Source organism: Tasmannia lanceolata, unplaced genomic scaffold (genome assembly GCF_043159265.1).
Source record: "Tasmannia lanceolata isolate RefF3 unplaced genomic scaffold, GAP_Taslan_0.1 ptg000008l, whole genome shotgun sequence".
Classification (NCBI taxonomy): Eukaryota; Viridiplantae; Streptophyta; class Magnoliopsida; order Canellales; family Winteraceae; genus Tasmannia; species Tasmannia lanceolata.
The window spans coordinates 9,644,396-9,669,460 of NW_027518685.1; the positions used below are offsets into that span (position 1 = coordinate 9,644,396).

The 25,065-nt window shown below is 38.0% G+C and overlaps 2 protein-coding genes and 1 long non-coding RNA gene across 3 annotated transcripts; 1 reads left to right on the forward strand and 2 right to left on the reverse strand.

Annotated features, from left to right (window-relative positions):
- Positions 1 to 3,239: 3,239 nt before the first annotated feature.
- LOC143882681 (uncharacterized) lies at positions 3,240 to 4,188 on the reverse strand. The gene is made up of 2 exons (XR_013252296.1): positions 3,827 to 4,188; positions 3,240 to 3,739 (listed from the first exon to the last, which is right to left on the reverse strand). It is a non-coding gene; the product is annotated as an uncharacterized LOC143882681 (long non-coding RNA).
- A 3,806-nt stretch (positions 4,189 to 7,994) lies between these two features.
- On the forward strand, positions 7,995 to 16,152 carry AAE14 (acyl-activating enzyme 14). Its single transcript, XM_077387754.1, has 10 exons — positions 7,995 to 8,377; positions 8,999 to 9,071; positions 10,300 to 10,474; positions 11,159 to 11,260; positions 11,587 to 11,684; positions 12,817 to 13,010; positions 13,235 to 13,362; positions 14,101 to 14,498; positions 15,377 to 15,585; positions 15,847 to 16,152. Exons 1-10 carry the CDS (start codon positions 8,181 to 8,183, stop codon positions 15,974 to 15,976), a joined length of 1,704 nt encoding a protein of 567 aa, XP_077243869.1. The 5' UTR covers positions 7,995 to 8,180; the 3' UTR covers positions 15,977 to 16,152.
- A 2,212-nt stretch (positions 16,153 to 18,364) lies between these two features.
- LOC143884281 (WPP domain-associated protein-like) lies at positions 18,365 to 22,017 on the reverse strand. The gene is made up of 2 exons (XM_077387755.1): positions 21,758 to 22,017; positions 18,365 to 21,017 (listed from the first exon to the last, which is right to left on the reverse strand). Exon 2 carries the CDS (start codon positions 20,889 to 20,891, stop codon positions 19,341 to 19,343), a length of 1,551 nt encoding a protein of 516 aa, XP_077243870.1. The 5' UTR covers positions 20,892 to 21,017; positions 21,758 to 22,017; the 3' UTR covers positions 18,365 to 19,340.
- Between the last annotated feature and the right edge of the window lie 3,048 nt (positions 22,018 to 25,065).

The following is a 25,065-nucleotide window of genomic DNA, read 5'->3' on the forward strand; positions in this document are numbered from 1 at the left end:
TTTCTTCAAAAAAAATATTATTACTATTATTTGGAAATGATCATATTTAACTACAACACTCTTTGTATCTGAGATTATATGCAAATAATTTTTAGATCTTACATACAAATATTATTTAGTGTTATCCAAAGAGGTCTGATTGGATGGTAAAGGGCCTCTTTGGGTATGCTTAAACATATCTATAATCTATCTATCTATCTGTAATCTATAATGGGATTTGCTCGCTTCCATGGCAAAAAGCATTTCGAGATGATCTGTGTCGCATGTCGGAGCAGCCACAGAGGCTCACTTTTCAGCAGATTTTGTCATCATTAGGTCTGACATGCGACATACCATCTGCAAAATGCCTTTTGTGATGGACGCTAACAAATCCCATCTACAATATATACTAAACATGTTTCTTTCCATTGTCATCCATTTTCTTTCCAGGATTTTTTTTTTATTTTTTTGGAAAACTTTTTTACAGAAAATTTTTACTAGAATATTTTCTACAGTGGATTTTTTGACACCACCCCATTCAATGGATGGAGCCTACCATTTTACACCTTATGTTTTGATACGGTTGGGCGGCCTATTTATGCCCAAACCCATGCATATAATGTGGCCCGCCATTTTACACCCATGAATGGACCCACCATCTCCCCAAAGTACATGCGTAGAGTGGGGTCCATTATTTAACCCCATGTTTTAGCTTGCACAATCCAAGTTTTAGCTTGTAAAATCCATGATCTTACGATCCTGTATTATAAAATTAAATGGCCACTTAAGATGTTTTGATTGCCCATTCGCCCTTTAGTAATCACTCAAAAAATTGGTAATTCTAGTAAGCTTCTGTCACGAGCCAAGTAGCTACTGAACCTGCAAGGAGAGTCAGCCATCGAAGGAGAGAATTGCCAGCAAGGCTTAGAGATTAGTTGAGAATAACAAATGCTGTTAGGCAGTTAGGCAAGTAGTTAAAAAAACAGAGCATAACAACTATACCTATAAATAGGAAAGCAGGGAAAGGATCAAGTAGTGAATATTGTGTAGAAACTTCTTAAATTCTGTAATGGAGGTTCTGGTGCCTCGAAACCAGCTATCTTTCTTCAATTTTCTGTAATTCAAGAAATCTCTTCTTCTTCTTCTTCTTCTTCTTAGAACTCTGTTTTTCTTCTTCTTCTCTGATCTAAGCTCGTAACAGCTTCACATCTTTGTCTTCAATTCAGAAAAATCTCGATAATCCATGAGTTGCCCACTTAGTTCTTACTTGTTACAATTATTAGAGAGTCAGGAAGTTGAAAATGTATAATAGTTTGGGAGTGGGTGAGTCGTTCGTTGATGAGCGGCACATGGCGAGTTGAAGTGATTTTGTTTGCTAATGATGACATGTGAGCCCAAGAACCTTATCTACCTTTTATTTGGTAAATGATATATTCTCCCCCTTTTCTTCCTCGGGACTACCCCTTCTTCGAGCGTATGTATACTTTTTTGCCCTACAAAGGGCTGGCCCGAGGAAGAAAAAGGGGCGAATATATCATTTACCAAAAAAAAAATTAGGTCGGAGGTGACTCCCTACGCTAGTCTCTTCTTTTAATTATGACACCCCTCTCTTTATTTTCTGGCACCATCTATCTCTTGGTTGCCGCCTGGTTGGTAAAAGGTCTTGACTTTAACCATTAATCGCTATTATTTTCTCCGACTTTTCATTTATTCAGTGATTTTTTGGAATGAACTTAGACATATCAGACAATATGTCATTGTTTTATTGGTGGAAATTATTCTCTTGTTTCAATAATGGAACTTCAGAGACCTTCGGTACCACCTTTTCAACAAGCATCTGGAAAACTGAATAAGGGCATCCTTCTAGGGACCATCGCAGAAGGCATTTTGCGGGCTGGCGGTTGCATGAGAGAGCAGCCACATCGGATGAATAAAATGAATAAGACAAAATCTTTTGAAAAGTGAGCCCATGTGACTGCTCCCTCATGCAACAGCCGGCTTGCCAAATCCCTTCTGCTATGGTCCCTAGCAAATCCTAATTCGTATTTAAAGGACCAGAAAAAGTACTAAAGGACTGGAGTGCCTTTATTGAAAACGAGGGAGTGAGGATATCAATTCCGATTTATTATTAAAGAGATTGTAATACAGATAAATCATTGGTGTGACGATGTGGGAATGTATAGCCTAGTCTTTTAAAATTCATAAAAATGAAGTGATACATTTCACATTTGCCCATTTTTCACTTGGAACAGTCAACTTTAGTCTATAAGACTACTCTTTTACACTAAGGGGGCTGTCCGAGTAAAAAAAAATAGGGGGCGAATCTATCATTTCCCTTTTCTAAGGCCTCAAATGAAAAGTTCCATGGCGTGCACAGATCAACCATAATCTCAATTCTCAACCCTAACACATGGAAACCACTCGTATGAGGACCCACCAATAAGGTCCATTCAGGGGCGGGTCCACCAAAATGAACGGTTTCAATTAACGTGGGTTGATTTAATGCACGGTGGAGATGAAGAAAAAACATAAAAAATGATATAGAGATCACTCAACAAGAATCCATAATTTTTTTCTCTACATAAAATTCTCTCTCTCTTTATTATTTACTTATTTAGCCCTGTAGGCCCGAAACAGATAAACGGCAGCAACAGCGACAAGCAAAGCAAGTCCAAGGGCCCCACAAGCCAAGCTAACAATGAGAAGAACCTCTCGCTCGTGTCCCTGACCATCTCGCACGTGACTAAAACTCGCCGGAGTTACACCACCGGCGATCCCCCAGAATGGATCGCTCGAATTCCTCGCCACCGGCAATGCCACGTCAGACGATCCCTCGAAGAACGACCTCATCTCCGGTGAAGCCGATCTCGGAGCCTTCTGGTTTGCTAACCCGTGATCGGACGGTCGGATGTCTCGAGATTCAGATCCGAGGATCAAGAATGAAAACAGAACGATAGCAAGATAGAAGATCGGCGTGATGAACACAAACGTACGGTCGTGATTTATCCAGAGGGAGAACATCTTTAGCGAGAATAAGAGATCGGCTATAAAGATTTGAATTCTCTATCAGATTTTCTGTTCTGCCACTCCTTTTGCAGATCTGGTGAAGAAAATCAGTTTCTGCTATTGGATTTTGCTCGATCGATGAGATCAGCGCTTCTCTTAATCTCTGTTTTGTTTTCGGTAAAGAAAAGAAGATGAATGACCTAACTATATCCCAAATCTAATAAAATACGGTGATATGTTGCGTTTTTGTGTTAAAAAAAAGAAACAGAGAAGTGCTTTTCTACACTCTGATCTCTCGTAACTCTTTTCGCTGGTACAGTAAAAACGCGATTTGATTCCTTTCCCTTTATTTCAGGACCTGCTTTCTAAAAGATGTCTTGCCAACTGTGATTTCTCCTGAAGGATCTACAGCGAAGGAGATTTTTTTTCGCCTTTGCTTGGAAATTCTTCTTCTAAACTACAATTTTTCTGCAACTATATATGCTTCCAAAATAAATTTAATCTCGAAAAAATTCTTAGCCTTACTGTAATCTCTAGAGCTTAAGCGGCATTGAATTCATCAGATCTGGAATTCTCCTTAAAGAAATCAATTAGAAGTGCGACCGACAAGATTATTATCGTCTCTGCTTCTTTTCTAGATCTGTAGCTTCTCAAAATTCGTCTTCCACACAGTAGAAGTGAAGCCGCAGCTCTCAAATCTCTTTCCAAATCAATCAAAGACCTCGATTTTTTTTCCTAGGGAGAAGAACCTTTTCTGAAGATATGTAAAAAAAAAAATCAGCTTATCAGAGAAGAAATTTTCTACATTTGCAGTTATATAAGAGAGAGCTCGAAATCGTACTCTTTAGTCGACCGCTGTATAATTCGCCTTTAATTTCCTTTTTTTTTTTTTTTTTTTCCTCTTCTGTTCTATAGAACAGTTTCCGTGAAATCGATCTCGGAAAGAAAGTGTTCTGGAATCTTCCCTTTTTTGCATGTGAGGTGAGGAGAGAAAATGATGGGAACCAATACTTCAACCCCTTTGTTTTGGTATCCACCACTCTCTCTCTCATTATTTGTAATGCTTTAGTAGGGCCCATAGGGCGCGACTTCATTGTAATACCATCTGCCAAAATCCTCTGACTGATCTAAATGCTCCATCTTATAGGCCTTATTTTGGATCTCTTATGCCCTAAGAATCATGTCGATCATGCAGCCCTGACATTCGTCCCTTCCTGTGTGAAAAGAGTAGTCATAAGACTCATAACTCATAAGTACACTGGAATAAGGTGCCCCTGAATAGTAAAAGGAGGCTTGTGGGATGTAATCATGCTTAGTGAGGCGTGATGTCACACTCCAATGGATTTGCTAGGTAATTTTATGGAAAGCCGAAAGCCATTTCCAAGCTCGGTTTTTGCAGCAGAGAACAGCCACCTTGTCGCAGATTTTGTCTTATTAATTTATTTCATATAAGCTGGTCTCTACTGCAAAACTGAACCTCAAAATGGCTTTTAGCAAAATTGCCTAGCAAATAGCAAACCTGTAAACATCAACATTTCTCTCTCTACAGCAACATCTCTCTCTCTCTCAATTTGCTTATGGGTTCCGCCCATGGTTTTAAATTTCGACCATAATTTCGGATTTCAGTCAGCACCGAAACTGAAATTGCCAATACCCGAAATGGTACCAGATTACAGCCCACGGGATTTTGTTTTTTAATAGGGAAATGATAAATGCGCCCCTTCTCATCACTCGGGACACCCAATTGCAGTGTACGTGGCAATCAAATCGGTTGATTACTTATACTTCTGATGTGAAATACATCAGCCCCTCTGCAGTCAGTGATACTCTGTTACTCGGTGTCCCTGGTGATGAAATGCAGTTGTACGTGGCAGTCAAATCCGTTGAATACTTCTGACGTGAAGTGCATCAGCCCCTCTACAGTCATTGATACTCTGCTGCTGGGTGTCCTTGTTGATGAAAAGGGGCGCATTTATCATTTCCCTTTTTAATATTCCGTCCAAAATTTAACGAAATTGAAAAATCTCAAAATTTTAATTATATGATATTTTCCCAAAATTTTGACCGAAATTTTGAAATTTCGGTTTCGGTGATGGCCAAAACGCATACCGAAACCGAAATTTAAAACCATTGTTCCACCTATTTCTAAGAAGTGAAAGTAAAAACCATAAAACACACTAAAAAAAGCAATTTAACTAAATCAAATCAATCTATATTACCCCAAAAAGAGATAAATACAAATAATTTCAGAAAACAACATAGAAATAATAGTAAGAATAAAAAAGTATTCATCATAAAAATTGAGTTCTACAAAAGAACAAAGAAACACGAGATCTATGCTGAAAATCCCATCACCAAATCTAGAAAAAATTGGGACAAGAAGTATAAAACCCCCAACAAAACCAAAAGATGATCGAAAATCACAAAGATTATTTAAATTTGCGATGAGAATGAAAGTGACAATTACTGTTTTTTTTTTAAATTTATTATTTTAATTTTAATTTAATAATTTAATTTTAATTTATTTCTAATGTTTTAATTATTTTTTTTAGACTTGTTAGGACATGAAGGATGGAGTAGTTGGTAAGAATTTCTTTTCTTAGTGTCCTTTTTATGAAATTTAGATAAAAAGAGATAATAAATGAAATAGGCTTGCAGATCCTACTGCAGTTTTACTCGGTGTCCCGCTAGTCGATGATTCGACATTTATTCCTGCTGATTCTGGACGTGATTCGAAACTCCAAGCACAATCTGCACGTGATTCAAAAGAAATTTTCAGAAACATCGTGCTTGATTCAGAAATATTTGACAATTCTTCTTCTTCTGTGTATATCTATCTACTACATCTACTACAATAAGCTGAGATGAAAAGAAGAGAGTTTTTTTATTTTTTTGAAAATTACATGAGAATTACACATCACAAGAGTTTTTTGTTTTTTTTGAAAATTACATGAGAATTACACATCACATTTTTTGACTTTTTTTAACAAATACATCCATTCAACTCATATAATTTCAATCCTATCCCCTCCTTTATGCTTTTAACAAAGGCACCCATTAAATCATATAATTTCAATCCTACCCCCTCCTTTTATGCTTTTAACAAAGGCACCCATTAAAGCCATATAATTTCAATCTTACCCCCCTCCTTTATGGTTTTTTAATAAAAATCTATAGGGTGATCTTAACTATCCGATTTAAGAGGAATTATGGAAACATCTATAGATTGGAGGGCTAGGATCAGCCTATGGAAATGATTTTTGGGGCATAACCTATTTATGTTGTGTTCTATCACATGGACGGTTTGGATCAACCTATGACGTGGTCCGTACAGTTCTTTGTCGGCCCGTGCAGCGCACGGGGTTTTTTACTAGTATTATATATACATATGAGGAAAGTGTTGGTGAGCTTAAGTGCCCCAATCACATGGGTCCCACATTTTCTGTGGTGATCCAAACCATTCATTTGCAAGGCCCTATCATAGATAGGGTGTGTACCAAAAATCAGCTCCATAGGATCATCCTAACCACTCCATTTGTGGAGGACAAAAATGGACAGATTTGTAAACAAATAATGTCTGTCCATTTTGACCTCCACAAATGGATGTGTTAGGATGATCCTATGGAGCTGATTTTTGGTACACACCTTATCTATGATAGGGCCTTGCAAATGAATGGTTTGGATCACCACAGAAAATGTGGGAACCATGTGATTGGGCGCTTAAGCTCACCATAAGTTTGGTGAGCTTAAGCTTACCAACACTTTCCTCTATATATATATATAATTATTATTACTTGAAGTTCTTTCATGGTGCTCTCTCAAAGAGAAAGAGCTCCAAAGAACTTGAATGAGATGAGTGAAACTATCTCCTATTTATAGATGAAGGAGTGAAAGAGTTTGAATCCTAAATCTCCATGTGGGATACACCAAATTTCAAATAATTCCCACCAAAGCATTTGAAAAGATTCTAAATGAAAAAGATGGAGGGAACTTTGCACAACTTTCAAGACTTTGATTTTTCCCTTCAAATTAATGGAGGGAACTTGCACAAGTCTCAAAAATTTGATTTCTCCCTTCAAAATATGTTATTATAATATAATATAATTTACAATGCCAAATACATTATTATTTATTAGTAATATACTATATTTTATAATATATAACACAAAATTCTTGGGTTTCAGTGAACAGCTCTCTCTCTCTCTCTCAATTTGCGTATCGGTTCCACCCATGCTTTTAAATTTCAACCGATTTCAGTCAGCAAACCGAAAATTGCCAATACCCGAAATGGTACCAGATTTCGGCCGACGTAATTTCATTTTCTTAATATTTCATTTGAAATTTAACAAAATTCAACCCAAAAATCTCAAAAATTTTAATTATATAGTATTTCCCCAATTTTTTTACCGAACTTCGGTATTAAATAAAATATTGTTTTTTAATGTTATACGGGATTTTAGCTGAAATTTTCCAAATTTGGGTTTCTGTGAGAGCCAAAATGCATATGGAAACCAAAATTTAAAACCATGGTTCCTCCTATGTCTAATTCATGATCTATTCAAATCTCTTATCGGTCGATCAGAATCGGATTGATCTATTTCAAATTGGGCTGCCCATCAGAGTTTCCCACAAGGTAGTACTTACATGTTACACAAATAAAATTCTCAGATGAGGTGAGGGGGAAGGCAAGGGGACGACGTTGTCCTCTGACCTTACTATTAATAGAATTTTCGGTCATCTTATTTTTGGATCTCCTGAGCCGTTCATTTAACAGTTTACAATATGGATTTTGAGTGTAAGAAAAATACGGCCGGACACGATGTAATTCTTCAAGTTTAAGCAATTGGAAGTGGGCCCTGTTTTTCAGTGATCCTAGCTAGAGGGCCCCAGCTATCCAACAATCCTAGCCACCTGATAGTTCAACTTCTCGAGTTGACTTTCATTTCTTAATTAACAGTCAAAATAATCCTCTCTTGAAAATTCCACATGGAAGCTTTTATATAATCCGATTGTAAAATGCGAGGCTGAAAACCAGTCTGAACAGATAACGTCTGATCTCTTACCCTATCATTTCCCAACAAAATCCATGAAAGTGAGAAAAATCAGTGGTCGTCCTTTTTGCCAAAAAGCTATTGTTTTAGTGCTCTTTTCATGGCTCCTTCTTAAGAAAAAGCTATTGTTTTAGTGCCCTTTTCATGGCCTTGGCCCAAGGCCACATATGCCAGTGCCTGAGCCGGATTTTGAAACTCCGGCGACGTTTTCCGTTCACAATATGTGGGAACCGGCGGAAGTCCGGCGACCAATTTGTCAACGGAGTACTGAGCCTCGCTCGAGGGCTGTTGGATCTCGGCGTTGAGAGGGGACACGTGGTGGCCATCGCTGCCTTGAACAGGTCTGTTTTCTATCCTGCGCCACTAGGCAGACGTTAAAATCATCAGTCATCGTTTAGTATTTCCTGAAATTTTTCTTCAGTTTTAGGGGTAAAATCGTCTTTATATGCTGGCATTGAGGTGCATTTGGTGACGTCGTAAGACATCAGAAAACTATTTTAATGAGAATGTGATTTATATAACACACGGGAATTGGTTGACTACCGCCACTCATACCATGTGGCCCTTTTTGTTTTAGATTATGACAACCGATTGTCTGGCCAAAACCTATTATTGGATTCAAAATCAAATGCAATTTTGAGTCCAATAATCGGTTTTGGACAATCAATCGGTTGTAGTAATCTAAAACGAACAGGGCCTTAGTTGGATGTTTGTGAAAATCACAATGCAAAGGTGTTTCCCTTCATTCTTACGTGGATATTAAGGCCGCTGTTCATTTAGGATTATGACACCCGATTATGACTGCCAAACCCATTATTGGACTCAAATTTAAATGTAATTTACTAATTTTGAGTCCAATAATCGGCTTGGCACTCACGATCGGTTGTCATATCCTTAAACAAACAGAGCCTTAACGTTATATAGTCCTAATTAACCTTTTTGTAAATTTTTATTTCTTTCAGCGAGTGGTATTTGGAATGGCTATTGGCAATCACATATGTTGGAGCAATCGCAGCTCCCCTCAATTATCGCTGGGTAAATTGATTTTTTTCCCCTGTTCTTTATTTTTTTCACCGTCCAATGTTAGTGAATTTTCATGCATGTAGGGCTGCAACTCGACCGGGTTTTACCCGACCCGCATCGACCCGACCCGAAGATAGCCTGGGTTGGGTTCAGGTTTCATGGGTTTCGGGTCGAGCCGGGTTTGAAGGGGCCCGACCCGACCCGAGTTACATAAGTTATAGTATGTACATTTTTTTCTATTGTTAGTTAAAAGTTAAAAGTGAAAACCCACGCATCCACTGTTATTATATGTGAGTGTAATTTCTACTTCTATGAGTTGAGTTGATTCAAGTGTTTGATTCAGCATTGTTTGATTGTAATTACAATATTGTTTGATTCCAGTGTAATGTGAGTGTAATTTTTGCTTCTATGAGTTGAGTTGCCTTGCCAAACAAGAATTTTCCTTAAAAAATTGCGTCAACATAAAAAAACCCAACCCGACCCGAGATATTTCTCAGGTAGGGTTGGGTTCTCCAAAACCCAACCCGCCCGACCCGAGTTGCAGCCCTACATGCATGGTCCATCCAAAGTGTAGAAATAAATAGTTTGGATAAATGAACAAGTGGGGACCACTTGTATCTGTACATTGATGCATGGTCCCCACTTGTACTTTTGGCAGCTGAGCATCCATTATATAAGAATGCAAAACAATTAGTGGACCCAAAATAATGGGTGATCTAAACCATCAAAAGTTGGGCCCCAGCTCACGCCTTAAAAATCATCTCCATAGGATGATCCTAGCCCGCCAATTTCGAGATTTCTAATACCGATGCCGTCCATTTTGAAACTCCATAGATCGGAGGGTTAGGATCATCCTATGAAAAAGGATTTTTAAGTCATGGCATATGTACTTCAGGGTCATTCCTTTGAATGTTTTAGATGATCACCTGTTAACGTAAGTACTAGGGGAAAGCCAGCTTTTTTTGGGATTTCCCAATCCTTGCCACCAATTTCCCTATGAAAAAAATTCAGTGGGCTCCACCATGGACATGACCCTCAATGAAAATAAAACGATGGACGGTGGGACCCATTGTTTTGATGGCTAGGATTGCCCAATCCATTCAATTATTGGATTTAGTTCACCATTATAGTGGTCCCATTTGCCAATATGATGGTGTAACAAAACAAGCATGCTGCTATTGCTGGAAGCAAGATGGGACCCACTATAAGTGTTACAAATAGCTTGTTTTCCGACGTGTAGAGCTTTGAAGAAGCGAGATCTGCAATGGAGCTTGTGGGGCCAGTAATGCTGGTGGTGGATGATGAGAGTTTTAAGCTGTGGTCTTTGAAGTTGCAACATCACAAGCTTTCCGCCACACTCAAGACTTGCGTTTTCCTCGGAGATCCTTCTTTAGGCCTCGGCACCACCAAATTTTGTAAGAGTTCATGCAAAATGTACACATTATAATATAGTGCGACGCCCATCCCACTATTCACTGGATATGGGCCATCATCGATCTGGACCATTCACTCCCGTGGGTCCCACCTTGGATTGACCATAATCATCAACTTATCTATTTTTTTCTTTTTTTTTTGTGGTTGAATTTGAACTGTTGCCCCTTGAGGAATGTTACAGTGAGGCAAGGTCTGGTTGTGATACAATGAGGCACATTCATTATGGCAAAGGGGGTCCCACATTTGATCAATCTGAACCGTCCACTTGATTGTCCTTGCTTTGGATCTCATCTGGCCCAAAATTTTGCAAATCATGCAATCCTAACATCCAAAATTCTGTTCTTTGGCGTGCTTCTCTGGATCATAGCTGGGGGATCCATAGAAAAATCTATCAAGTGGACAGTTAAGATATATCAAAGGTGGGACCCACCTTTCTTTCTTTTTCTGTCTCTAGGGAAGGGCTTGATTGAAATCTTGTATCACCTGATGAAAGGCGGTGTTTAATCTAAATCTAAGGTGGGCCCAACTCAGTCGATGGTCCAGGATTGATAATGGTGGGACCCATTCAATCATTTCTCTTTTTCTAAATTCTGATGGCTGGCCTTTTATTTATTTTGTTGTTGATTTTATAACTTTTTTTTCTATTTGGACGTTCTTTTTACCAGTGGTGACTACTTCAGAGAGCATTAGAAAGCCATCAGAGGGGCCTCTAACATTCGATTTCCTTCAAGCACCGGAAGAAATTGCACTCATATGCTTCACATCTGGTAATATTCAATCCTTTTTAGACCATTTAAATCCCCCTTGTTTTGGTAATTGCACCCCACTGATAGTTGCTTTCCCCTACAGAAATATCATTTCTTAGTAAGGAATCATAGTTGTGCCCAAAAATTATCAGAATTTGAGACTAAACATGCTATATAACATGGATGTTAGTATGACTTTAGATGAATTTTTCATGGGGATGAAAAATTCAAAAAAACCAAACAAAAGTGTTACATTTTTCAAAAAGTTTTTCATATTCACTAATCACTACAATGTAACACATAACTTGTGCTTAGCTAATATGACTTGAAATGTTTCCTGCATCTAGGAACCACTGGAAGGCCAAAGGGAGTAGCCATTAGCCACACAGCTCTAATTGTTCAGTCCCTTGCAAAAATTGCCGTAGTCGGTTATGGTGAGGATGATGTACGCTTTCCTATAAACTAATAAAGTGAAATGAAAATATCCTTTTATCTAAAAAAAGTTATTTATTTTATTTTTGCCGAGCATGGAATTTTAATCTACCACGCAAAGATCCAGGACGTCGGATCCTATCACTTTTGAAGAGCACAAGCACAATTCGAATCAGGGCAAATAAATCACATAATCATAAGCTTAGTTACAAAATTCTCCGAATAACTGAAAAATCATTCAAAAATTTTTGAATTTTTTATCCCACATTTTAAACCTTAAATCCCCATCAATTCTAACTTCTCACATTTTATCAAATTAAATGCAAATTTTACGAATAATTCAACAATTTCCAATATATTATTTGTAAATATCGTGAGAAATTAAAATTTGTTGAAAAGGGCATTGTAGTGTGTTGCCGCTGAAATCTGGATTGAGGCTGAGACAGCTATAGAGGGGAAGATCAGCAACCTGCGCGCACGAAAAAACCTTTAGAAAACCACTCAGAGTTTGGACTCCGGGGAGGCTCTCTGATACTTAAGTTAGCACCGGCAACAAATACGTGGTGAACATTATGAATAGTTTCAGCATTCGTAACTTAGAGCTTTAGCTCCTCAGAGTTCTCGAATATGATGAAAGTTTCCTCCTTGGGGCTCTTTCCTAATTGATTGACTTTCCTGGAAAGCAGGATTTCCAAGTTAATCTCTGGTGGCGGCTTTCTGTTGCCGTAGCCTTAAGGTTTAGTGTTTGTAGGGCTCTTGTATGAGCTGCGAAATTACCCATTTAACATTGGTGCGTTTGAGTCCGTGCAGCACGTGTCGGCTTCTGATTAGATGCTTATTTTCACCCCAATGCAACATAGTGAAAATTGAAATCACATGAACAATTCCAATCTTTTTGTTGTTTTCTTACTCAATCGTTCATGCATATTTTTCTGAGCTCTTACGTACAAAATATTTCCCAAATTTTTATGACATTTTCCCTTACGAAATTATGCTTACATCATATTCCTTCACACAGTGTTGTAATAATCTTTTTTTTAAAGTGTGAACAATTAAGAACTAGTTACAATGTTAATTTGTGGAAAAATCTACAAATTTTTTTTTTCCAACTATGTAACTATAAAAAAAATTGTCGGTTTTTTCAGGTATATCTCCACACAGCTCCTTTGTGCCACATTGGTGGAATTTCTTCTGGCATAGCTATGCTAATGGTAGGAGCTTGCCATGTTCTAATTCCTAAGTTTGAGCCAAAATCCGTTTTCGAAGCTATAAAGCAACACCGGGTAACTTCTCTAATCACCGTCCCTACCATGATGGCAGACATGATTTCCTTTCTCAGGTAACCAGTCATTTAATTTCGTGTCTTAAACACTGAGATACAACAAAATGGGCCCATGCACCCACATGACATAAGAAAGATCAGGCCCCACATGTACAAAAATCAATCTGGCCAGCTTACATATGGTCGATATTAAAAAAAAAAAAAATCGAGCTACAATTCATGCTTACATGGTTTTCTGCATTTTTTCCTTTTATCATTGATGTTGGAAAATTGTTAAGCAGGAAACAAGGGACATGGAGAGGGGGAGAGAGCGTGACGAAGGTTCTAAATGGAGGTGGTGGGCTCTCAAATGACCTTCTTAAGGGTGCAACCCGTATTTTCCCTAATGCTAGGCTTCTTTCAGCTTATGGTTTGTTTTCTATCATTTTCTTCTCTTCATGTCTTCTTTATATTGCTCTAAATTAATTAATTATAATCATATTATAATTAATTTTCCTCTTGAAATTTTTTTCCATGAGATATATTTTCCTTGCAATCCAAACAGCACCTTAAAGTATCTCATGAGCTCTTTAAAATGCCCGGACTATAAATCTCCCTGTTTTTATGGTTGCCAACTATGGCCTTAATAAAATTTTAACTAGAAACTTATACTTACAGCCCCATTTCCAGCATTTCCATCCTCTTTTGTTTGTCATTTCAAACCCCTTAGGGCACGTTTGGCTACCATGAATTGTTTTTCATGAGGCAGAGATGATGGTGAAGTGGCTACAAATCCAGAAACACAATAACGAAAACTAGTGTCCCCCCGGTGATGAGGAGTGGCAAAAAATCAGGAAACAGTCGATCGGATTTCGAGTAGAATTTTTTGTTTCCAGATTTTTAGCCACTTCAACTACTTGGAGACACTAGTTTTCAGTATTTTGTCTCCTATATTTGTCCCACTTAACCCTCATCTCCGCTTGGAGACACCGATTTATAATGAAAAATAATTCATGATAGCCAAACATGTCCTTGTTGTTTGTCTTTTCTTGGAAATGAAGACTTTTTTTTTTTTGCCAACAGCCCCCAAAAAAAGTGAAAATATTTCAATCATGTCACTTTGTGCTTACCTCTATTTTTCTTCCATTTTTTCCAATGGTATCAAAAGGAATGACAGAGGCATGCTCTTCATTAACATTCGTGACCCTTACCGACCCATCTCGTCAGAACTCCGGCAACTTCTACTGGAAAAACACCACCGTCGATTCTAAATCAATTAATCAGCTAGGGGGTGTCCGCGTGGGAAAACCGGCCCCACACGTTGAAATACAGATAACTGGTGGGAACCCCAATGATACTCCGACCGCCGGGAGGATTTTAACTAGGGGCCCCCATGTAATGGTCAGATATTGGGATCGGATTCCGGCAATGCTGTCAGATTCCGGCGAGATTGGATGGCTTGACACAGGTGACATAGGGTGGATTGATGAGTATGGGGATTTATGGCTAATTGGACGCAAAAAGGATCGAATAAAGAGCGGAGGAGAGAACATCTACCCTCAAGAGGTAAAAGTTTGAAATTTTCAAAATGAGAAATGATATTTCCACACCTCTTTCCAACATTTTTCACCTGTTGGAAGTATACATGATTAAATAACACCAACACTGATAGCTTTAAGCTTTTGGAGTAGTAGATTGTTTTCACATGGCATCAGAGCCATTGCTTCACAGCATGTCCTGTTTTCGATACCCAACAATTCCATTATATTAAAAATTCATGCATATGGCCAACCCAAAAGAGGGGCGACATCTGCTACGTGTATGGCCACACCTGAGGGAAGTATAAATTTAAATAAGACCAACTCTATTTGGGGTGCAACTCAGGTCGGTTGAAGCCAACCCAAACCCAACCCAAAACTCTAAACTGTCAACCCGAACCCGACCATCTCTCAACCCAATGAAGGCTAACTCGATCCGGCCCGACTCTCAACCCTATGAAGGCTAAACTGACCCAACCCATAAAATTAATACCTCAACTCGAACCCGACTCGATTTCCCAATTTAGGCCGGGTTGACCTTATTATGGTGTTATCTTTCCCCTTAAGGTTTTTTTGTTCTAAAAAAAAACAGAAGAGAAAATTTGTAAAAAAATAGAAAGAATGTTGGGTTTTGATGCGGGTCAGGTCAACCAGAACCCGACTCAAACACAACCCAACCCGTGATTTAGTTGCACCCATACTTTTAGAGTAATTGGTTGCTACATAACACCCCACAGTTTGTATTTTCTTGAGAAAATGACTTCATTTTTGGAAAAATACATTCATCTTCAGAAAAAGAAATAATATTAGTCCACTGAATTAACAGTCCGGATTACACGCACAAGTCAAATGTGGCACATGACATTTATTAGTAGGATTCTTACAAGTTGGGATTTGATGGGTCAGGTGGAGGCTGTAATTTCACAACACCCTGGTGTTTCCGGCGTTGTTGTCGCCGGAATTCCAAATGCTCGATTATCGGAGATGGTCGTGGCTTGTGTTCAATTAAGAGAAAATTGGCAATGGTTCGATCTGGATCAATCACATGAAGGAAAAGACCAGATTTTATCCGAGAAGATCCTTCACAGCTATTGCAAAGAAAGAAATTTAACTGGGTAATTATCTTCCTTAATTTTAAATGATTTTATAGTGGACCCCACTGTGAATGGACCATGCTCCAAAGATACTTCCTTTTTTTATTGTTGTGAGCATTGAATAATTCCACTTGAAAAATAAATTAATGCTTAATATTTGTAACCCTTGTATTGATATTTGCACTCCTCCCTAGTTAGGTGCAACAGGCACCATGCTTAAGGTTTTTAAGTATTTGATTATTTTTACACGAATATTTTATTTTATTTTTTTTCGTTTTTCAGGTTCAAAATACCAAAAATATTTATTTTATGGACGAAGCCGTTTCCATTAACTTCAACGGGGAAACCGCGAAGAGATGAAGTGAGGCGGGAGGCCATGTCACACGTGCAGCTCATGCGTAGCAGCCTCTAAACTTTTTTTTGGGAACTATAGATGATATCTCCACTCCTTTCTAAATGTCACACGTGCAGCTCATGCGTAGCAGCCTCTAAACTTTTTTTGGGAACAATAGATGATATCTCCACCCCTTTCTAAGCATTTCCACCCCTTTTGTTTGTCTTTTCCTAAAGATGAAGTTTCTTCATGGATGATATATTGATATAGCTTGCATGGATATGCTTAGACCTGGCAAAAGCGACCCGTGCCCGCGGGTCCACCACCCGCAAATTTGCGGACACAGGTCTAAGTTTTAGTGACCCGTCAAAACTAACCCGCGGGTGACCCAACCCGCAAAAACATGGGTCGGGTCAGGTAAACCCGCGTTCACCCGCATTTTTACGGTATTTTTTAATTTTTTTTTGATAATGTTATCAGCACTACTATTTTTTATGAGGGAACTCCTGACTTTATAAAAAGTACGGTATGGCCCGCACCATAGGATTATCCAAACCGTCCATTAGATGGGTCATAGCCTAAATAGGTTATGCCCCAAAATTATTTCCATTGGTTGATTCTAACCCTCCGATCTATATAGAGGGTTAGGATCAACCCTCTAACATTCAGATTGGAGGGTTAGGATCATCCTATGGAAATGATTTATGGAGCATAACCTATTTAGGCTATGGCCCATCTAATGGATGGTTTGGATCATCCTATGGTGTGGGCCATACCATACTTCTAATAAAGTGAGAGTGCACTCATAAGAAAACAGTAGTGTTGATAACATTTCCTTCTATCTTTTATTTTATAAGAATTTGCTACCAAACTTCTCCTATGGCAACTTCTCGGCATGTGGCCATCGTGTGCAAAGATGCGCACATGGCAAATGTTGCTAGCAAACAAAAAAAAGTAATTATTACACAAAAAAAGTAAAATAGCTAAAGTTATAAAGTTTTAAATGAAAAATTACCTAGAAATGGTTATAGAGTTGTAAAATTACAAAAAAAATACCAATAGAATATAGAAAGTTATGACAATTACGAAAAAAACAGATGCGGTCAAATCAGGAGAATTATTACAATCCCCATATTTGCGGGTGACCCACGGGTTGACCCGGCCCACCCGCGGGCCGCGCGGGTCACCTAAATTTTGACCCGCAAAAATGCGGGTCATTTCCTCACCCGACCCGTGGATCCGCACCCGCATCACCCTCGGGTTGACCCGGCTCGACCCACCCGTTTGCCAGGTCTTCATATGCTCCCATTAACGCGAGTTCAAATCCCCGGGCATCCGGCCCTCAAATTGGAAGTGCATTTGAAATTAAGACCGTTGATATTGTATAACATCATGAGGTGACTCACATGATCGTAATCCCATCACAAATGGACATCCATGTCTAAGATAAATGATGGCTACAAAAATCAACGGTTTAGCTTTTCTTAATGGAACCCTAAAACGAGACTTGAGGGATTAAGGCCTGAGGATCATTATATCAATGTGTTCTCGATGACTTTTAGCAACACTTTTTTTTTTTTCTTATTAATAAGGCAAGTTTTATTAAGGCTACTCATGTTGGCACGACCATGTTCTGATAATGGGACAAACTCACTTTATTCTATACCATTGCTCCCATCGTGGAAAATGCCTAGGATCCCCCCAACATATCATTAGAAAGCAACCTCACTCGGCTCTAGTGGGTGTGTGGTGGGCCCGCATAATTCGTTTCTTTCTTTCTCCACTTGTAACAAATGTTGTAAACTTCCGTTCGTCTTTGGGAAGAGTAGCCCCCTTCTCTTCCCCGGGACACCCCTTTAGTGTAAAATGTGAAACAACCGGTTACTCCGAAAGCTTCAAACCATTGGTAGCATATTTAGTTAGACTCTTCTACAATACCAAGGAGCCTTGCATGGGTATGGAAAGAGTTTTCAAGTGTATGGTAACATAGGGTGCAGGTTCAGTAAGTAAAGCCCTCCAATTTTAGATCTTGAAAATCGAGAACAAATGGCATGGTTCAAGAAATAATGAAAAAAAAATAAAAAATGAATAGTCTGTATAAGACTATAAGCTACCAAAGATATGTAGTTCAAGTCCACAGCTTTCCTTGCCAAATATCTTATTAACCATTCACAGATTTTTCACACCCTGAATTGAACTCTATATCTCTCCAAGTCATCATTGGCTTTGCAATGGAACCCTTCATTTATTTGATAAAATTTGGTAGTTATGGTCCGTCAGTGTTAAGTAAACCGCTGGGATCCACAATGCTGATGCCATGGGCTTAATCACAGTTTACTGACCCCTCAAAACACATAAAAATACACTTAATAGTTAATACTGCCTGTAGGATGAGTTGGAAAAGGCTGTTTTAGATACAATTATAACATTAACTCATGGCCAAGTATCTTGTTACACATGCCGCCCTGAAAAAAGGACAGACACTGAGTGCCCAATGATATAAATATGCTAAGGTAATTGTCAAGGAGTCTCCAAGGAAAACCATGTAAAAAAATTCCCTGTTGACAGAATTTGGTCTGTTTAGGTGACCCATGTGTGCTTGACATTTCTTGATGACAAATAAAGTATGAGACCATAATTTGTGTCTGGAATTCATAACACAAAACTATAGCCGAATAAAGAAAAAAAGAACCATGTAAAAATTACGGACACAGGTACCTGGAATTATTTTGTACAATATTTTCTGCTACTCTGCATTCAAAATCTGCCATTGCTTTGTATAATTCTTGAAGAGAAACCATAATTGATGCCATCTTCTTCCTTTGCTTTTTATCACTCGCTATAGCTGTTGATATTGTATCCTGTTTCTCTTTGATAATGCCATGAAGTGTGCTTATTTCTCTCTCTGCTTCCTTTGAAACATCCAATGATATTTTTAGTTTCTGATCTAGTTTGCTTATTTCTACCGTGTATAGACCAATTTGTTCCAAAGCCTCGTCCAATCTACTCTTTAACGATTCTGACTCCTTGTTATTTTCAGAAATCAATCTCTCTTGCTGGCTTGCCTTGTCTTTAAGCCTATTAAGTTCTTGCCAGCCAAGTTCAAAATGTTCCCTCTGTTTTATCAATCTAGACTCTGCTCCTGATGCCGACGTCACCTTCTCCTTCATTGTCTCTGATAGTGACACTATTTCTTCTTTCAACTGCTCTTTTTCCTCGATTTCTAAAAGCAAGGTCTTCTCATTTTCAGAAAGTGTTGTTTCAAGGTAAATTCTCCTTTCCTTTTCCTCATGATACTTCATTACCATGTGATTGATGGCAGCCTGGGAATCCTTAATAGCTTCTTTGAAAATAGTTGCACGCATCTCATTCATGATGATTTTTTCAATGTCCAAATCTTCTAGGTCGCATTCAAATTTGCCAATTGACTCCTTCAGTATACTTATATATATATCTTTTCCCTAATGAAAACTTTTATGTTCGCATCTTCCATATCACACTTAAGCTTTTTTATCTGCTTTAATAGATTCACCTCTACAGAAGAATGGTTCGACATTTTATCGGCTGCATCTGAAACCTGAGAAGAGAGATGCTTGACAGCCTTTGTTTTATCTGCGAGCAAGCCTCTTAGACATTGATTTTCTGAAAGCAGATTTTCGACTCTATCATTCAAACTGCAGATATTCTCGTAATCATCACATATAGCAGGCAATTTCTCATTCTCTACAAGGATATCATCCAATTTTATAATGACCTCTGGGATTTTTTTCCTCAATGCATCAAGGTCCCTATCTTTTCTCAAGTGGGAAGAACCCTTTTCTTTGAGGAATTCTCGCTTGAGGCTGAAATAATCTTCAGTTAATTCTTGCACGGTCAACTCGTGGTTTCTCTTCAAATTAGTCATTTCACTCTTAAAATAACTAATTAACTCATCCTTTGCCATGCGCTTCAGTTGAGACTCCGTGACCCGATCCGTTTTGTTTTCAGATAAATCAGATTTCGCAGTCGCAGCAATACTATTTTCGTCCCGAAGGGCCGTGCTTGGAACCTTCCGGTGAATTCGGTCTTTCCTTTCACCATTAGTCCATTCATCGGTAAGTTCATGAGATCCATGGGACTGCAACTTTCCCATTTCAGGACTGAATAAAGACCTGGAAATCACATCTAGTTCTTGGCGTAAACTTGAAAGTTCACTAACCTTCTTATTTTGGCTACCAAGAGCACGGACTCCTTGTTTCAGCAACTTTGCTTCAAATTCCTTTTGGATGCTTCTAGTGTAACTCTGAAACACAATATTCTTGACTTCTTCTTGAAACTCCTGCTCCCATTTCCATTCATAAAGTGATGCCTTTGAAAATAAAACGATACTATCAATCTCTTTGTTGACCGATCTTATTATGTCTTTCAAAGTATCAATGCTTTCTTCAGTCTCCACACATTTCTCTGCTATCTTTCCTTGTTGAATAGCACCCATATTCATTTTGCTAACTGAACTAAAGCCCCTTATTTCCTCAATTTCTTCCTTAAGCCTCCGAGATTGCCCTTCTGCCGCTATTTTTAGATTAGTCAAATGCTCCTCAATATGATTCCATTGGCCGCCTGAATCTAGTATCACGTCAAGATTCATTTTTTCAAGTTCAATTGATGTTGCCGATGATGACCCACAATCTTTGTCTCTAAATTCATCAGACTCATAACACCGTAATTTTCCGTTCAACAATGCCACCTCCGTTTCTTTTGAAGAAATTTTCTCAGCAGCCTCTTCAGAGACAGCATTCACTATACCCTTGACGACAGAGTCGTTTACCATCCTCGAAACAATCAGACGGGTGTCGATATCAGCAAGGTACGAATCCATCTCTTCAACGAGGAAAGTCTCATAGTGAGATGAGTCATTGCCAAGATTCTCACTCCCTTTAAAACTACTGCTTGATTGCATCGATCCATCGCCAACTGAACTAGCCTTGGCATCAGAAACCTCAGAAATCTCCATTGTTATTTCCAATAGCTCCAAAAACAATCAAAAAACTAGAATCATCCCACCAACTGAAAACACACCAATCGGATCTCAAATACTATAAACGGATCGGATCAAGCTTCCACTGATTCGACGTAAAATCTATAACCCAATAACAACAATAAAAGTTAAAAGCTAAATGAAAATCCAACAGATGCAAAATAACAACGAAAAGGAGGAAGGTCAATCAAAACATGGAAAAATTCAAGAATTCCAACCTAAAAACAAATCAATAAAAAAAATAAACGCGAAAATAAATCATCAATTGTACCAACATAAAATGAATAAAACTACTAATATCTTACCAAATCGAGTGGATTTTATTTCAGTTCGCCACAAAACCGATAACGCAATACCAAAATAAAAAGGAAAAGAGAAATAACAATCAAAACATATAAAAATTCAAGAATTTCAACCCAGAATACAAATCAATAGAAAAACAAACTCGAACAGAAATAATCAATTGTAACACAATAAAAACGAATAAAACTACTGATGATTTACTTTGTTTGACCCAGCAAATCGAGCTAACTCTATTTCAGTTCGCCACAAAATCGATAGCGCAATTACCAAAACAAAAATTTAATCAATATTGAAATCGCAAAAATTGACCAAAATTTACAAGAAGTAAAACAAATCCTGCATTCCTCTATTTCATCTGCGAACAAAATTTCTGAAGAATTTCCACCCCAAAAAAAAACCCAAAATGAAAAGACGAAAGTGAACACATAAATAGTCAATTTTCTACCAAGAACAGTACACACAAGCATAAAAACTAGTGAAATTTAGCCTCAATTTACACATCAAGACGAAAGAACTTCAAAGAAAATAAGAGAACTTACAGAGAGAGAAGAATCAGGAATTCCAGAAGGTGGTGTAGAACGGAAGCTTTTTCCCGCCAATTTTCCTTTTGGTCAGTAAAAAGAGCTATCGAACTGAAAATGTTTTCTGTCGGTTTTTAGGGTTTTAAGGAAGGAGAAATGAGAAGTCGTTGGGGAGAAAAGAAAGTAAAAGGTGTTGAGCAGGAAAGGAGCACACCACTCGTTTTACCAATGTCACTCCATGAGGTGCCATTATCAAAACAAACAGGTACAGACTCGTTTTTTATTACTCTGTAATTGGGCTTCCTCACAAATGCACTTGCTTATGGAGATTGGGAGATATTACATCTCTGCTAGATTCCCTAGCAGATTTTGTCTTATTCATTTCTCTGCGAAATGCCTTTCCGGGAAATTCCCTAACAAATCCCTAGGCCACGTTTAGATACCCACAAGATTTTGATTTTGATTTAGTTGATATTTTCAACTGGATCAGATCCTTAAATTTCCAAATCAGCTACAACAATGCAAAAAATTTTGATTTTCAAATATGTTCTGCGAGACAGACATTATTTGAAAATCAATATTTGTGGCAACATCCTTCACCGTTGCTGCTGTCGCACTCCCTCCCTCCCTCTCTTTCTCTCTCTCTTGAAACATGATCATGAAGATGATTGATGTAGTTTGTATCCAAAACTCAATTCCAAATCAAAATACAAATGCATGAGCTATCCAAACGGCCCTTTTTTCCTTTCTTATTTTGGGATTTGCTAGGGTCCATCTCAAAAGGGTGGAATATCACTCTATTTGCAATGGTTAAATAGTAAAAGAGTAAATATTAAGGCTCCACACTAGAATATCGAGTCAAAATGTAAATTCATGCTTCAGCGGAAAAAAATTGGTGCGCTGCTAATATCCCATTACTTAATTAAAAAGATAAGCTAATCCACATTGTCAATCACCCACTTTTTCTTTCTTTCTTTTTCCTTCTCTTTTTTCCGTATTTTTTTTTTTATCATGGATGCCACCTCAATGTTCCTTTGATAGATCTTCCAACATATTCTCACGAAAGGAAAAAAAAACTTTAAAAAAAGGTAAAGGGAAGTGATATTTTTGCCCCCTTCTCTTCTCCGGGCCACCCACCCCTATTGTAAAAAAACTTAAAAAAGGTAAAGGGAAGTGATATTTTCACCACCTTCTTTCCTGGGCCACCCCCATCCAATGTATTTATGACTACTTATTTACACCAGAAGGGGTGTTACTGTGAAGAAAAAGGGGCGAATATATCATTTCCTAAAAATAAATGGAGGGTTTTACGACATTTGTTCCAAGTGAAGAAAGAAAGAAACGAAATATGTGGAACCCAATACACCCCCACTAGAGCCAAGTGGGGTTGCTTTCTACTAACATGTCCGTGATGAGAGCAAAGGAAAAGTTAGAGCCATGTAATCAATTTGTTTTTTTCTGGGATCTTTCTCAATGACTTTGACATGTATCATATAAAGCCAGACCCAAAGGTTGGTAGATGCACCATTCCATCACAGGTCTTCATTCTCCGAGTTAACTTGGTTCCATTGTTTTGAGTCAATTCTAGTCGAATTAACTTGTTGCTTAGTAGGGTTTTTAACTGATGCAGGTGCATCTACACCGTTCATAGGCCAAAACATCAAATCAATGATCGCGCCATTTTGCCAAGGCCAATCAATTCAAGATCATCAAGATAACGGGCGATGTTGAAATCAAGGACCTTTGTTTCGCAAGGATCCAATATTTAGTCAATTTAGCTTTAATTTTAATTAGACTTTCTTATTGGTTGGAAACTTTAATTGATCGAGTGGCTCGGAAGAATTTTATGAGTTTTTATATGATTTTTCATCTAAGTTAAACTACCTTTTTTGACTTCCCACTTAGATGAAAAATCAAAGGCAGGGTTTTGCCACTCTGCCCTTGTGATTTTAACAGTCGCCACCATGTAAATTCTCCGAATTTTATTAGCTAATATTTAAGAACTTTTAGAGAAGTTTTTGTAATTTGAAAAGTTTTAGGAAACTATCTATGTGGGCTAGGAAAGTTAAGGTGTTTTGGTTTTTATTCTTGTTGAGTTTGAGTAGGATTAGGAGATACCCATTCAACTCTATGAATATCCATCATGTAATTGAACATCGATCGCTGAGTTTTGAATATTAATAAAAGTGAGTTTTCTCGGAATTCCTCTTATTCCTTTCAAGTAGAATTTAGAACTCCTAGTTTCTTCTTCTATTCTTGAGTTTATGTTGTTTGCCGAATGCAAGATCTATCAAGCCTTTACATCTCTCTTTATACCCCAAGCCTTAATCCTTTTCTGGACCTCATCCGATCCTAGCCATCCCCTGTTTGGTGTATGCAAACAAGAGTTTTTATATGGTGCGCGGCCGTCAAAACAGTACCACCCTCGATATTTGATCCAACAGCAGCCCTCCTTTTCTAGACCTCAGACCTTCGCAAAACATCTTTGCAGAAGGCATTTCAGACCTGCGAAGGTCCCGAACAAATCCCAAAAAATACAGCAAAGAGGTAAAAAATCAGATGGATGAGGAAAGCTTAAGTTGTGTACTGTTTTTTCTGACCTGTTTATTCCAAATCTCAACTTTGTAACTATGCACTCAAGTATGGACGGAAGCCTGTAAACCATATTAAATTTCTAGAGGAAAGGTGCATTCAAAGGGGTCCTCTTCATGATTCCTGATGCCCGTTTTTTGTTTTGTTTTGTGCATTAAAGATGTTTTGTAGGTAGTGTGAACTGTGAAGACTCGTATTTACTCCAAGCTCTCCATCGTGAGAAGAAAGCTACTTTAAGTGAGGGGTTCTTATATGATGAATGCACATAATATTTTGAGGGAAAATAATGATTTGATAGAAGAACAAATGGGCCTACTTGTTCAACAATCCAACCCATTTCAATTAGTCCTTTGCTATAGATGGGTCATGTATCAAAATCCACTCACATCGGACAAGACCCTCATGTTAATGACAGGGAATCTGTGAGCGAATCATCATAAACAATATCTTGAAGTCCAACAATAGCAAGATCGTAAGCAATGTGATAGGACGGATGTTCGAAACATACATATGATTCTTACAAGCAGATCAAAGTGATAGAAATCTAGGAAGTGTCAAATATAGCCAACATGAACTAATTTGTCTGACATTGAAGAGTAATGCAATTAGACTATTATCTTCTTAGTTAAGATTATATAATGCGAGGGGCATGGCCTTCATGTGCCCATGTGTTTTTATTTTTTAAGACTAAAATCCCTCAATACTTCTCAAATGGAGAAAATAATATGAATATT